The sequence below is a fragment of the Heteronotia binoei genome, chromosome 3 (genome assembly GCF_032191835.1).
Source record: "Heteronotia binoei isolate CCM8104 ecotype False Entrance Well chromosome 3, APGP_CSIRO_Hbin_v1, whole genome shotgun sequence".
NCBI classification, from domain to species: domain Eukaryota; kingdom Metazoa; phylum Chordata; class Lepidosauria; order Squamata; family Gekkonidae; genus Heteronotia; species Heteronotia binoei.
In genome coordinates, this window is record NC_083225.1 from 149,930,888 (window position 1) to 149,945,642 (window position 14,755).

General features: G+C 42.9%; 2 protein-coding genes across 2 annotated transcripts in view; one reads left to right on the top strand and one right to left on the bottom strand.

The window, feature by feature from the left end:
• Nucleotides 1-10,141, bottom strand: part of CFAP44 (cilia and flagella associated protein 44) — a 103,750-nt gene extending 93,609 nt beyond the window's left edge. The window contains exons 1-4 of the mRNA XM_060234644.1: nucleotides 10,046-10,141; nucleotides 4,643-4,717; nucleotides 2,192-2,266; nucleotides 180-357 (exon numbers count right to left, since the gene is read on the bottom strand). Coding sequence (XP_060090627.1) covers nucleotides 180-357; nucleotides 2,192-2,266; nucleotides 4,643-4,717; nucleotides 10,046-10,076 — 359 coding nt within the window. The 5' untranslated portion in view covers nucleotides 10,077-10,141. The remainder of the gene's footprint in view (nucleotides 1-179; nucleotides 358-2,191; nucleotides 2,267-4,642; nucleotides 4,718-10,045) is intronic.
• A 766-nt stretch (nucleotides 10,142-10,907) lies between these two features.
• The window catches only part of ILDR1 (immunoglobulin like domain containing receptor 1), a 32,750-nt gene continuing 28,902 nt past the window's right edge, over nucleotides 10,908-14,755 (top strand). The window contains exon 1 of the mRNA XM_060234641.1: nucleotides 10,908-11,324. Coding sequence (XP_060090624.1) covers nucleotides 11,246-11,324 — 79 coding nt within the window. The 5' untranslated portion in view covers nucleotides 10,908-11,245. The remainder of the gene's footprint in view (nucleotides 11,325-14,755) is intronic.

Here is a 14,755-nt window from a genome sequence, read left to right on the forward strand (position 1 = left end):
CCCACCCAGATTGCCAGTTTATCTTCACAAAATTCCTGAACAAAAGATTCACTATGCAAAATTATTATTTTGATAAGTATTTCCAATAACTCTAATGAAGTTTGACTACTGCCTTAATGTGTTTATTACAAAAATAAATTCAAACTCTAAATTCATACACAATGAAAGAAAATGGATACGTGAGAGTGAGCACGCTAAGTGGTATTCCAGAATCTGGAGTGACATATGGGTAGGAGCACAAATCTTCATAGTTATAGAAGAAGGTTTCAGAGATTTTCTTCTCTATCTTGACTGGTTTTTTCACTGGTTCTGGAGGCTTTACAATTTCCATTTGCTCCTCTTCCTCCTCCTCTTCTTCTGGATTTCAAAAACATCAGCATAAAGAAGAGAACCTACTTTTCAGACAGATAAGGTATAAGCAAGCATGGGTAATTATGTGCTGTTTTTAATGACTTTGCAATGCCAACAAACCAATACTATGTAGAATGATTTCTTTATATATTGGAAACCTGCAACCAAACATCATAGCTATAAAATACTCTTGGAATTTAAAACTGTGAAACTAAAGTTGTGATCCTGTACACCTTTATTTGGAAGTTCTATCTGAAGTCAATGGGACTTACTTCTGAGTAAGGATAAATAAGAAGGACTATAAAGCATTTCTGGACAGACAATAAATTTTAAACATACAGAGAAAAAATAAACCATTCCTCTGAGGCTTTAGCAGATTGCACAGAGGAAAGTCAAGGACCAATCCACTCAAAGTCTGTGTAGAACTTCAGCTTATATACTTCTGAAATGAAATTATTGGCATGAAGAGTGGCACTTGGAAGAAGAACAGCACTACTGGAACTGAACTACATTCTTGTATCAGTCTGCCCAGAAATCAGCAATTTAGCTAAGCTTGATTATCACATAACTTGAGAAGAAGAGTCTACTCAAGATGATGCTAAGAGGAAATACGAAATAAGGCTATCCATGTGCTATATACTGGGGAAGGGTATTTATTTGAAAGAGATGTGGGCCTAGTAGACATTCAGAACCCACTTGAAAAAAGTCAGTGGTTACTTGTCTTGTAATTCAGAGCAGTCAGGGTTCACAGGAAGATTGGAAGCCTAGTGAGCTTTAGAATGTTGGGGGTGATGCATAATCAGGCGGGTTATGCAAATGACCTTTTGCTCTAACTGTCTCTGTGAGTGGGGGAAGAAGCAGCAGCCTCCAAGCCATACTGTATCCTGATGGGGAAACACATTTTACTCCTTTTTACCCCCTTAGGGAGTGAATTTCTTAAAATTCTTTCTTAGTGGTTGTCTACATCATGAAAGGAAGGTTCTTCACAAATTTCAAGTTTCTAGATCCAGGGGGTTTGGCTGGGGCTTGATTCATAGGTCAGGAGACTTGTCTTTATATATCTAGATAGGTTACAGTATTGTTTTCCTTGCACTGTTACTAGAAAGCAGACCAGCAGAGCCACGCTGCTCAGTTTCTAAACAGAATGGTGCTGGAATCACACCACAAAAAAGCAATTTCTGACACAGTGCAGAAAATAAATAATACTGATTATCACAGTTCAAAGCAGCTTGAAGTTCATGCTCTCCATAGTTGTATGGATTAATCCCTTCAAATAAATTGTCAAGCTAAGTATCTTACTTTTTTTTACTATCTTTACTCTAGTAAGATGTAACAACCTACCATCAATTTTGCTGGATGGCAGGTTTAAGCAAAATTCCCCCATCTGAAAGGAAATGCCTTTGTGAAAATAATGTTGTGGTGTCTGTTCTGCATGTGCTGTAGTCTTTATTCTGGATTTGCTTGTGCCCTGGATTTCTAAACTATCTCATAGATCATCTGAATGTGTGGTTTCATATGTACTTTTTAATATCAATGAACAGATTATATTATCAGTGCCAAATTCCTATCTATTGCAGTTAGAGTGCAATTTAAAAGGGTTAAGTCTATGTAAGAGGGTATTTTGCTTATCTTTGAAGATCTATAATGTTTCATTTGTTCACACTGGAATAGAACTGAAATAAACTGAACTGGAAATCGAACCCACTCTGTGACTTGGAGCCTGAGCCCACTAATTCTAGAATGCTACTTCTATAGAAAAGCTGCTTAAAATAGCTGAAAAAAGAGAGAGGATGACTTTAATATGCAAGTCTCAGGATCAAAGACTGCTGGCAGCACTCACCATCACTTCCAGAACTGCCATACTCTTCATCATCTTCACCTAGCTTTTCTTCTCCCTCAGCAAATGATGTCTTGTCTGCAAAAAAAAAAAAATCCTCTCCATTTTCCTTTAACAAAGTGTAAGTTTTTAAACTCATCTTCCTTAAAAATAAAATTAATTTAAATAAGTCCTTTTAATTACAGCTGATGGAACACAGTAAGACATCCTGGAAGAGAATTCTACATTAAAATACAGTGAAATAAACCTCTGCAATGGCAAAATAAATGAACAACTTTGTGTGGGCTACTAATAATGCACACTGAGCTTAGAGACTTCTAGTTTCAAAGGGATAGTCTAAGGAAGATTTTGTTCTTTAGTTTGTCATCTGGAAAATCAAGCTATCAAATTTAACCATGTATCTAGCACCTTCTAGCAACCTGGATTAAGACTGAGATGATCAGCATGCTGACAAAACTAATTATACCTAAAACTAAGAAAAAAATGCAAATGATTATCAATACACTGAAGGACAATTAAAAGGGCAGCTATACTGCCCTAATTGTTCTCAAGGACAAATTCATATTGAAGATTGCAGCAAGTGCCTGAAGCCTTCCACAGAGATATCTGTGGCTTCCTATTGACATTTCACATTTGAGCAGTATAGACAAGCTGGTACTATAGACAAGCTGGTACAGTATAGACAAATGGTACTATCCAAGGACATCCAACCCAGATATATGCATCACATTACACATCCATCCATTCTTGTCATGCTTAAAAATGATAGCAACTGATAGCCATGAGATATAACAAGAAATTGTTATATAACAATATAACAAGAAATTGTAGAATCATAGAGTTGGAAGGGACCTCTAGGGTCATCTAGTCCAACCCCCTGCACAATGCAGGAAACTCACAGACACCTCCCCCTAAATTCATAGGATCTTCATTGATGTCAGATGGCCATCTAGCCTCTGTTTAAAAACCTCCAAGGAAGGAGAGCCCACCACCTCCCAAGGAAGCCTGTTCCACTGAGGGACTGCTCTAACGGTCAGGAAGTTCTTCTTAATGTTGAGCCGGAAACTCTTTTGATTTAATTTCAACTCATTGGTTCTGGTCCTACCTTCTGGGTCCACAGAAAATAATTCCACACCATCCTCCATATGACAGCCCTTCAAGTACTTGAAGATGGTGATCATATCACCTCTGAGCTGCCTCCTCTCCAGGCTAAACATCCCCAGCGCCTTCAACCTTTCCTCATAGGACTTGGTCTCCAGACCCCTCACCATCTTTGCTGCCCTCCTCTGGACCCGTTCCAGCTTGTCTATATCCTTCTTAAAATGTGGTGCCCAAAACTGAACACAATACTCCAGATGAGGTCTTACCAGAGCAGAGCAAAGTGATACTATCACATCACGTGATCTGGACACTATACTTCTGTTGATACAGCCCAAAATTGCATTGGCCTTTTTAGCCACCGCATCACACTGTTGACTCATGCTCAGCGTATGATCCACTAAGACCCCTAGATCCTTTTTGCACATACTACTGCTAAGACAAGTCTCCCCCATCCTATAACCACGCATTGGATTTTTCCTACCTAAATTCAGAACCTTACATTTATCCCTGTTAAAATTCATTGTATTGATTTTAGCCCAGTTTTCCAGCCTGTATTCATTAGGAGCCTGAATACAGGACAACTCCTGAAGCCCTGAAAAACCAATCTTGAGAAAAGTATGTATATGCTTAACCATTTGTTCTGTGTTCTTCAATATCTGAACAGTGAAAATACAAAATGACCACTAGGGGATGCTTGTCTCCAAACTAAATTGTATCCTACAGCATGCGTGTCTCGGTTTTGACCTTCAAGGCCTTGAGCAGTTTGGGACCAATGTATCTGCGGGACCATCTCTTCTGTTATGTCCCTGGTTGAGCGTTATGCTCTTCAGGGAGCCATCTCCTGGTAATCTCTGGCCCTAAAGAGGCCCAGCTACCCTTGACTAGGGCCAAGACCTTCTCTGTCCTGACCCCCACCTGATGGAACTCTCTGCCAGATGACATCAGGTCCCTATGGGATCTTTTGCAATTCCGCGAGGCCTGTAAGGCAGAGATGTTCCGCCAGGCTTTCAATTGATGACAGCAATGGCTGGCACCTTTATTTCCTTTTTTGTCCACCCTCTTCAGGAGTCTTCCTCCCTCCACGACACCCGTATGCTCTGACAGTTCAGAAGGAGAACTAAATAAGTGGTACACCATCATGGGTTTGAGTTTTATTGGCTTACTTTAACTTTTTAAAATGTTTTGATTGTATATTGTTTTATATCTTGTATATTGCCCAGAGCCTGGCCTCAGCTGGGATAGGCAATCAAGTAAGTCCAAATAACAATAACGACAACAAAGACAATTGTTGTTGTTACACGGTAAATGTTACCTGAAGCCAGAAGTCCATATAAAACAGAAAACAGCACTTACCTTCAGATCCTTTCTTTGTTCCTTCATTTTGACTCTCTTTATGTGAAGCCCCTTGTCCTGATTGTTCATCCTGGTCTGCAAATAGAATCACAAGTATGGGCGGATCCACCAACAAGAAACAAACATGCGCACTCTACAGAAATTTTTGTGACTGCTGCTAAAGAGTTAGCCTACGTGGGCTGTAAATTTGTCAGTCTTAACAAATACATATGGTGCTTAAAATTATACTTGTATGTATTTCCCTTTTAAACTCAGTTTCTAACAAAGCTGACAGAATGTAGATTTCATAGATCTCTTCAGATAACAGAGCAATTAATATAATTTACATTTTTATACAAAAGTTCTAAAATTGTACAGACAAAAAACACCCCAAATACCATGAACACTAAAACTGGTAAAACTAATATATTACATTAAAATTTTTTCTAAGTAAGGTCAGCCCTGGTTAGCATTTGGATTGGAGACCACTAAGGAAATCCAGGATTTCTATGTAGAGGCAGGCAATGGCAAACCACCTCCGAACAACTCTTGCCTTGAAAACCTGGTGGTATTCTCAAAATCTTGCAGATTGGATAGCAATCCAAGATGGAGATAACATCACTGTCTGGATACTCTGCAGCTTTGCTTGTTTACATTCTTCAAAGAGAGCTTTAACTGGCTCCAACTAAAATATTTCAACTTTTAGGTGTCAATTTGAGCTTGCCTTTATACTTAATTATTGGCCGAACTTTTGATAACACAGCAACTATGTAGTCTTGGATGCTCAACAGTAATCTAATTAATTAGTTCTCCAGAGTTTTCCACTAATAAGGGAGAAGAAAAAGCGAGGCAGGTTTTCGCCCTCCGGAATATTCGTACATGGACAAGTGCAACTGCACCCTCACGTTGCCCCTCTCCCCTTGCTTGAGGCTAGGCAGATTGCCAACATCTCCGGCACTGATGTGCTCAGGCATTTGTGATTGCCCCAGTCCCTACTTGCTGTTGGAGGCCCCCCCCCCCGGTCCGCCCTTTGCCTTGTTCCCACCCCTGGCAGGGCAGGGGGGTGGGTCTTGAAGCTGCTGCATTGCCTGTGGGGAGGCAGGTCAGCGACTGTCCCGTTAATAGAGTCCCTGGCTAAGACACAGTCCCATGCTGCAGCTGGGAATTACAAGTAAACTGGGAATTACAAGCAAACCAGGAACGCTTTAACCCAGGACAGGTGGGTGTGCATTGGCTGGTTCCATCATGTGCTGTGGTTGCTTTTTCCATCCACCTCCCCCCCCCAACTCCCACTCCAGGCACCTCTTCTGCCTCTGTCAGGACAGGACCTCACTGGCTGCAAGTGGCATGGCACTGCTCCCCGAGTGCAAAGGGTCTCTTTCTCTGTTTTGCAGACTGGAATTCAACACAGAGGCTTCCGTTTGTGGCAATTCAAACCTGCCCCCCCCACCCGCTCTACTCAGCCAACTGTTCCTGCCCCCCTCTCCGACTGAAGTCTTTCCAACTGCCACCTGAGATGCTCTTCCACTCAGTTCCGGCACAATAAAACCTTAGATGTGCACCTCCTTTGTCTCTCCAGCATGACTTCTGCTTCACTCCTCTCTGCCCCTCTGTCAGTGGGCTCCCCAAGGGAATGCTTTGGAGAGCGGGCTCACTTGTTTCTTAGGGAGGGGGTGGAGGAAAAACTATGAGCCACCTCACTGCCCCCATGTGGCTGGACAGGTGAGGGGGGGTCTTTGCCCCATGCATCCCATGGGAGGGAGAATGGCCTCGCACCGGGTGCCACCCCTCAGCCTGGCCGGCCTGACAGCCTGCCCAACCCCACAGGACTGTTGTGCTCATAGCACAACTGGGGTGGGCCCTAATGGAGTGGATGCATGGCCAGCGCCTCACACTCTGAGTTCTGCAGGCCCAGGGGAGAAGTTCCATGCACACAGCAGGGGGCGTCAGGGCGGCACAGGGGGTCTCTGAGTCCATGTTGGGGGGGTTGCCTGTTTGACTTGGTGGCATGCTGGGACTCTGTCTGCTCATTCCAATACACACATTCCGGCTGCTGTCTTCAGAAGCAGACTTCTGCACTTTGTACTTCCTGTTCTTTTGTGGATAGCCAGGGGGCATGTGCCTCTGCCCGTCTGCCTACCATTGGCACAAGTCTCTGATAGTGGGTGGGCGCAGGGGGGTTGACAGCCTCTCAGGCACAGGCTTTTCACCTTCCCTCCCGGTCACGTGCAACGGACTGACCAATCCTGTGGTCCTGCGCTGCCCCTTCCCTCTCCCCACTCCCACCTCAGCATCAAGCCAGTAGCGCACACACAGGCAGAATCACCATGATGACAGCTTCTCTCTCGTGCCTGCTCATCCAGCTGGCACTCCATTCCCCTCCCCGCCAGTGTTACTTCTCCCCTTTGGAAGCTGACTAGCTCCACCCACATTAGTTCTACACTCGGGCAGGGCTATGCAGTGGTACACAGGATTGGGCTTCCTGCAACCACAAATAGAGGATTTTCTATCTTAAAAAAGTACAGGTAAATGGTCTTCTTACCTATTCCCAAACCCACCCAACATGTTGAATGTGGACGAGGGGAAAGCAGAGGAGGAGCTGCTATCACAACTAAATTTAGACTTTTCCTCTTTGAATGGGATTGGCAAACATAAAAATTCCAGCATAGTAGAAAATACAGAAATACCATCGATGCCCCATAAAACACAAAAAGACTCCAAAAAGACTCCTTAATAAAATTCATTGGGGAACATTGCTTACTAACAGAGGAGACATTAATAGCTATTTTTCAAAAACTAAATGACATCCTTAATAAACTTGACATTTCGCAACATGATCAAGGTAACTAATGAAAACACAAGCTATTATCCTAACACAAGCAGGGCTTTTTTTGAGCAGGAACACACAGGAAGAGTTCCAGCTGGTCTGGCATCAGTTTCAGCTGGTTTGGCATGTAAATGAGTTCCTGCTGGGCTTTTTCCATAAAAAAAGGCCTGAATACAAATGAAACTCCCAAAGGATCCAAGTCTTTCTCTCAGCCAACCAATTTAAAGGGTCATTATTTTGCCAACAAGGAGTAGAGAAGACACAAGAAAAATGAAATGTAAATCCTTCTCTTCAACTCCAAACAAATAATCTGGTGTTGCACTTATCCAGTAGAGGTTGTAAATCACTGAGGATGTGTTGAACTGCTTTGAGTTGAGAGTTGTATGTTACCACTAGTGGTGTTTTGTTATTGTCTCTTCTGGGCCGGTCTTGCAACAGGTTTTCTCTGGGTACCATTTTGGTTTTGTTAATTTCTTTCCTGTTTTCATCAGGTGGATACTTTAGTTCCAAAAAGGGTTGCTGTAGATCCTTCGGGTGAGAATCTCTATCTGTAGGATTGGAGTAGATGCAGCTGTAGCATACAGCCTGGCTGTATACAATGGATCATTTGGCATGTTTAGGATGGTAGCTGGAGGCATGTAGGTATGTCAGTCGGTCAGTCAGTTTCCAGTATAAGGTGGTGTCTATGTGACCATTGTTTATTTTTACAGAAGTATAAAATCACAGAACCATAGAGTTGGAAGGGACCTCTGGGGTCATCTTGTCCAACCCCCTGCACAATGCAGGAAACTCACAAATACCTCCCCCTAAGTTCACAGAATCAGCATTGCTGTCAGATGGGCATCTATTTAAAAACCTCCAAAGAAAGAGAACCCACCATCTCCCAAGGAAGCCCATTCCACTAAGGAACCGCTTTAACTGTCAAGAAGTTAGAAAGGTATCAGAGCTTGCAATAAACCCAGAAGTGTCCAGAAAATGTATTTCTTGCATAGATTGGTTCATTGTCAGGTTGATGGTGGGGTGAAAGTCATAGAATGCCTGGTGTGTCCTGAGCTTCTTTACCATGTGTTCAGACAATTAAAACATCATCAATGTATTGCAGGTATAAGAGATATGAGTGAGCGCGAGTTTAGGAAGTGTTGCTCCGAGTAGGCTATAAAGATATTAGCAGGACTTAACAGGGATACTGGTTTCTTACTTCAATACATACGCTATATAACGTAATTTGGAATGTATTTCTCTGGCCTGGGAACAGATGAGATACTCTACATAGCGAATCATCCCACTTAAAGATGCTGTAAGGTCACCTCCATGCTTGAGCATAATATCAAGGTCTCAGTTAATTACTCACAGTTTCCCACAATTAAGGATACATCTGCCCATCAGTCTCCAATTTTTCCACATTTCCTTCACTAATACCCCTCCTCCCAGAGTTAAACCCAAATAAATGGTAACCATATAACCTGAGCTTATTATTTCTATCTGGTCCTTAAATCTGTTAAACATGCTGTAAGCTAATGTACTGCTCACCCTCTACCTGTATATATGGGCTGGTAACTTCCATTTAATTGTATCTGAAGAAGTCACATGAAAGCTTACACCAAGAATTAAACTTTGTTGGTCTTAAGGTTGCATTGAACTCAAACTTTGTTCTGCCGCTTCAGACCAATATGGCTACCCACATGAATCTAGTTTATTATTGTTATTATGAGACCTGGGACCAGTCCTACTGTTATGTCTTGAAACATAAGCTGATGTACTGCATGGCGATCGCTACAGAGGCGACCCCACGGGTCCCCGGATGTAGCTTGCCAGACGCCCCGCCCATCAAGATCTGTGGCGGGAAGTTTGCCTGACCAGGATTGGACTGGTCATACTGGGGGGGCAGTTCCGGGAAATGTATATATGCGGGACCCGGCCCGCGTGTTCTCTCTCTTGTAATGTACCACTTAATAAAGCATGTTGCCTCCAACCCGTCTCGCAACTCAGTAGGTTACACCTACTGATCACCCTAACCACCTCACTATGTTGCTATGATGTGGGGGGTTATTTTAACACGGGAGGAGGGGGGGGGGTGAAGGGAACCATAGGAACCCTGAACTCCTTTAAGAAAAAGTGAACAGCTAATATTCGGAGAGAGACTGAAGCAACAGTCTCAGCCTCCCTGTCATTTAGAGTTTCTCTCTCTTGTAATGTACCACTTAATAAAGCATGTTGCCTCCAACCCGTCTCGCAACTCAGTAGGTTACACCTACTGATCACCCTAACCACCTCACTATGTTGCTATGATGTGGGGGGTTATTTTAACACGGGAGGAGGGGGGGGGGGGTGAAGGGAACCATAGGAACCCTGAACTCCTTTAAGAAAAAGTGAACAGCTAATATTCGGAGAGAGACTGAAGCAACAGTCTCAGCCTCCCTGTCATTTAGAGTTTCTGTGGCCACTGAAGGTTATTTGAGTTGCCTTGGACTGGCTCCATCTTACAGAAAAAGACATTTTTTGTGAAGGGGGGGTGCTCCCTGGAGGCAGCTCCTCCCAATAAAGAGGATGAAAAGCGGACTGAAATAAGGAAGAAATCTATATTCAAAACTTCGTACCTTTTGCCTCGCTGTCCCGCTTCGGCTCCATAGCCGGTTTACACCCGTTGCCGAGCAACTCGCCGCGCTAAGCTTTCTGGGAACTGTAGTTCTAAATTTATCCCGGTTTGTGCATAATTTAGGTATGGTAAGAAACAAAATTCCAGAAGCAAAGGCAGGCTAAGGCTATACAAAGTTTTCGACGTCGAACTCTCAATGGGACAGTGGGCTGAAATCGCAACGCGCACTCCGTTGGGAGGCAATCTCAGTGAACGCAATAGCGTTTACTTCGGAGTACAAAGATAATCTTTCGGATCTTGCTTTAAGCTGACCTTTCTTTGTAACATCTGGTCCGCCTCCCCTTTGCTTTCATAGCTTGGAGTAGAAATGGACGTAAACGTGACAGGATTGCAAGCAAGCTTGAAGAAAAACATCCTGCCCTTTTAATAAAAATAACAGAGACTTTATGCGTGGAACTGGGCAGCAACTGGAACTTTTCTAGACATGAGAGTAAATAACGTTCCACTGAAACAGAGCAAAATTCCGAGTCCAGTGGCACCTTTGAGACCAACAAAGTTTTATTCAAGGTATATCCTTTCTTGTATTTATAGCCAGAATCTAACTTTGTTGGTCCTCAAAGTACCAGGGGACTCGAATTTTAAGTTGCTTCACACCAACACGGCTACCCACCTGAATCCTTCCACTGAAAGAATAGGGCATTTCTCTCCAGGCCTGCAGGAGAAGCAAAACGCTTCCAGCAGGAGCTGGCTTAGGAAAACTTGTTTGGGGCGTTTCATCACTCCTGTTTATCTTCACAGCAGAAGGCTCCAGGGTTAAGTTTGCTTTCCGGAGTCTCTAAAAATGGAGAAGCGCCCCCTCGGGTGGGACAAAGAGCCGCAGGCAGTAAACCAAGCCCGAGAGAACGGAGGAGGGACTTGCCCCGGAGAGAGGCGGAGGCGCGGTGCACCTTGCGGGGAGAAGTTGCAGGGCGCCCGCCGCGGGAGGAAATGGAAAAGTGCTGCGGCAACAGGTGCCGGACGAGCTCCAGGGGAGACCCCGGAAAGAGAGGAGCTGCAAGCAGTGTCTAGGTGCTCCTTTCCCCAAAAAAGAGATCCAGCTGTCACAGGGGTGACCGCAGACGCCAAATAACAGCAGCCCCTACCCCGGCTGGAATCTTGTTCAACTAGGAGCAGTACCTGAGGCGGGGTGAGGCTTCAGGCAATGGGAGGAGGCGCCATGGCCTGGAACTCGCAATGGGAACAGCAGGTGCTCTTTCTCGGCCTTACCTGGCTCTCCACAGGTGAGTCGTGGGTGGGGTGGCTGCCTCCTAAACATTTAGCTTGTTGTTGTCTCACCGGTTACTGGTAGGTGTCCCCCTATTTTGCCCCACCAGCTCCTGCTTTTGTTGTGACTTCCTCATCAGGCTAACCAGGCAAGTAGCAAATCCCTCCAGCATCTCCCCCACCCCTTTCTTAACCTGTATGGGAGTAATTGTAAAATCTTTTCACTTTTATGAGGGATTTCAATGCTGGGAAGATATTAGGTTGGTAATCAAGCCTATTCTATGGTTTATCTGTAGAAAATCTTCCTGTGAGAGCTTTCAGTAGTTTGCTTCCAGATAAATATATTAAAAATCTTCCCTTTCTATCCTGCATTGATATTATTCACTCAAACATCCAAATAAAGGCTGTGGTCTTGTTGAAGATTTATGTATTCTGTTTTTTGTGTATATGTTTTTGGAAGAAAATCAAACTTTGTTGAATAGGATTTACTCCCTAGTAAATTCCTAAAATAGTTGTTTCATGTATGCCTTGAAATTCTTGCTCTCTCTTTTTGACTTGTTTCTCTGATAATCCAACTTGATGGAGAATTTAAAAAGCTTCCTAATCTTGTGATATTTTGGATAGATTTAATGTTGATTTTGGAATTTTGCCTTAGATTAAGTTTCTGTTTACAAACTTTCCTTATTAAATGGTCTCAGGATTACAGCCCTACTCTACTTGTGAGAGTTACATAAAGCTACTGCTTCAATCAATTCCCATTTTTTACCAGGCAAAGTAACTTTCTATTATAATAAAACAGAAGACAAGAGGCATTTTAAAGACTAACAAAATTTATTCTAGCATAAGCATGTATGAGTCAAGAGTTCACTTCATCAGATGCAGGATTTTGTACTCCAATATTTTCTATGAGAGAATAGTTCAAAAAACTAATTAAATTAATCTCTGGTAGAAAACTGATGAGAAGGTGCAATAGCCATTTAGATAAGGCTCCAGTTCTAACTAAATATAGTTGGTTAGAAACCCATTCCATTGGAATAATTTCAATAGGAATTGCTTCTGAATCAATGTAATCAGTGTTTGGCTTCAAAGAATTAGTAATTTTTGTGGGTTTTCAGTCCATTCCCCCCTATATAGTGTCAAAAGCAAAACCTGTCTGAATGCAGACTATCTGCCCAGATTGTTCCAAAACAGTTACAGGATGTTAGGAGCTATACAGAGGCAGCAATGTAGGCATTTTAAAAAAATGCCTTGTGCCACATTTTGCCTTTTCTGTGCAGTAACCACTTCCTGTGTTTCTGGTTATACATTAAAGCTTACACCAAAAGCAGGATAATTTTTCAGGAACAGAGAATATGCTTTCGTACTAGAGAAGATAGCTGCATCTCAGGTAGGATGCCTGACATAGGAAGAGCACCTACTATTTGCAACAGAGAGTGCCAAGGCAGGTGGTCTGATTCAGCATGATGTCATTGAGGTGTTACAGCAAGGCATTTTGTGAACAAGACTGGGGATAGCCAAGCTTGTGTTCCCGTGCCTACCTCCTCCCACTGTGAGCAGAGATCAATCTAGACTTCTCCTTTCAAATATAGCATCTTGTTACACTTAAACAATTTGTGGCAGACAATAGTCTGTGATGGTTTAGACATAAACTGTGGCCTGTTGCAAAAGCAGAAGTCCTGAATTGGATAGTTATATGTGAAGGAAGGCAAAATCTGAACCTAAGGATTCCTCAAAGCTTTTGTGCATGGCAGCAAACCACAGATTGCTGTTATGTCAGAACTGTGACAGTAAGGAGGTTCACAGGTGTTTGTGTGGGTATGACTTAAGGGCCACTGATCTGGATAGCCCAATATCAGAAGCTACGTAGGGTCAGTGGTGGTTAATATTTGGAGGGGACACCACCAAGGAAGTCCAGGCAGGCAATGGCAAACCACCTCTGAATGCCTCTTGCCTTGAAAACCCTGTGAGGTCACCATAAGTCAGCTGAATGACTTGACAGCATTTTCCACCACCACCATATGACTTAAGGGATTTGTAGTTTATGAATTCATAAGCTCTTTTGTGTATGACCTGTAAGCAACAGTCCTAGTTCTTAGCTATATGAAGTAAACTCATTGACAGCTAATATATTGGCATGTGAACATTTATTTCGTTTATTTGCTTTCTTCACTGAGACTCAAAGCAGGTCATATGGTACAAACAAATTAATCAGACAGTATAAGGCACCCAATACACAATGCATTAGGACCAGGATTACAAAAGTTAGAAAAATAATGCAAAATAAAAATGTTATCAGGCTTGTGGAGTAAAAGCAGGATAAAACATGCATTAAACCTCAGAATACACTATAGTCCTGCTCCTTTTATAAAGCTGTCTTGTATGGTGTGGGACTGATCTATCAAGGCTGTGTTCTACAATCCTGCACCATTTATAAAGCTGTTTATGGAACTTGTCTATCAAGGCCAGTGTTGTCTGCTCTGTCAGTCATACTGCAGGATCTTAGGTAGGTGCCTTTCACATCACCTGCTACCTGAACTTTTTCACTGGAGATGCCAGGGGTTGAAGCTGGGAGAGGTTGGGGTACTTGAATGGGGAGCTTGGTAAATATTAGGAGACAGCATTGTTTGTATTGCCAGTGATACTATCACTAAACCAGTGATTTACAAATAAGATGTGATAGCTAGTGATGCCTAATATGAGGAACTGCAATCCATTAAATCCAAGTCATTTTTATTTAATTATGTTTATTTATTTATTCCATAATGTCATATCTGCCTGATGGTGACTCCCATAGAGTTTTCGAGGCAAGAGATGTTCAGAGGCGATTTGCCATTGCTTGCCCTTCATAGTGACCCTTGGCTTTCTTGAAGGTTTCCCATCCAAATACTAACCAAGGCCAAACCTACTTAGCTTCTGAGATCTAACAAGACTGGGCTAGCCTGAGCCATCCAGGTCATCCTAAAATATTAAAATATTAATATTTAGTAAAATATTAAAATTCCAGAATCATATTAATTGCAGTTGTACTCAGGAACATAGACTCCTTGGGGGGGGGGGCACAGGGCTGAACCTCACCCAGGCCCATTTAGTAATCCATATTACTATGGATTTCATGTGGTTTTCATTTTTTCTACTTGTAATAATCTGAATTTCAATTAAAGAAAGAGAGCTCTGATGAGAGGAAAGATGTCATAAATTCCTTCACTGAGACAAATGTGCCATTTATGCAGGAAAATAAATAGTTCCTCCCCCCTTTCTCTCTTCCTCACAACCACTCCGTTAGGTATATTAGACAAAGAGTGTGTGACTGGCCCAAGGTCTAGGGCTGCCAAATCTTACCTTGGCTTCAATGGGGGAATAATTCTCGTGCATGCTTCGCGCACATGGTGCAGTGATGGCACCCAGAAGTAACGTCATTGCACTGGGCACGTCGCACCAGGGATGCTCT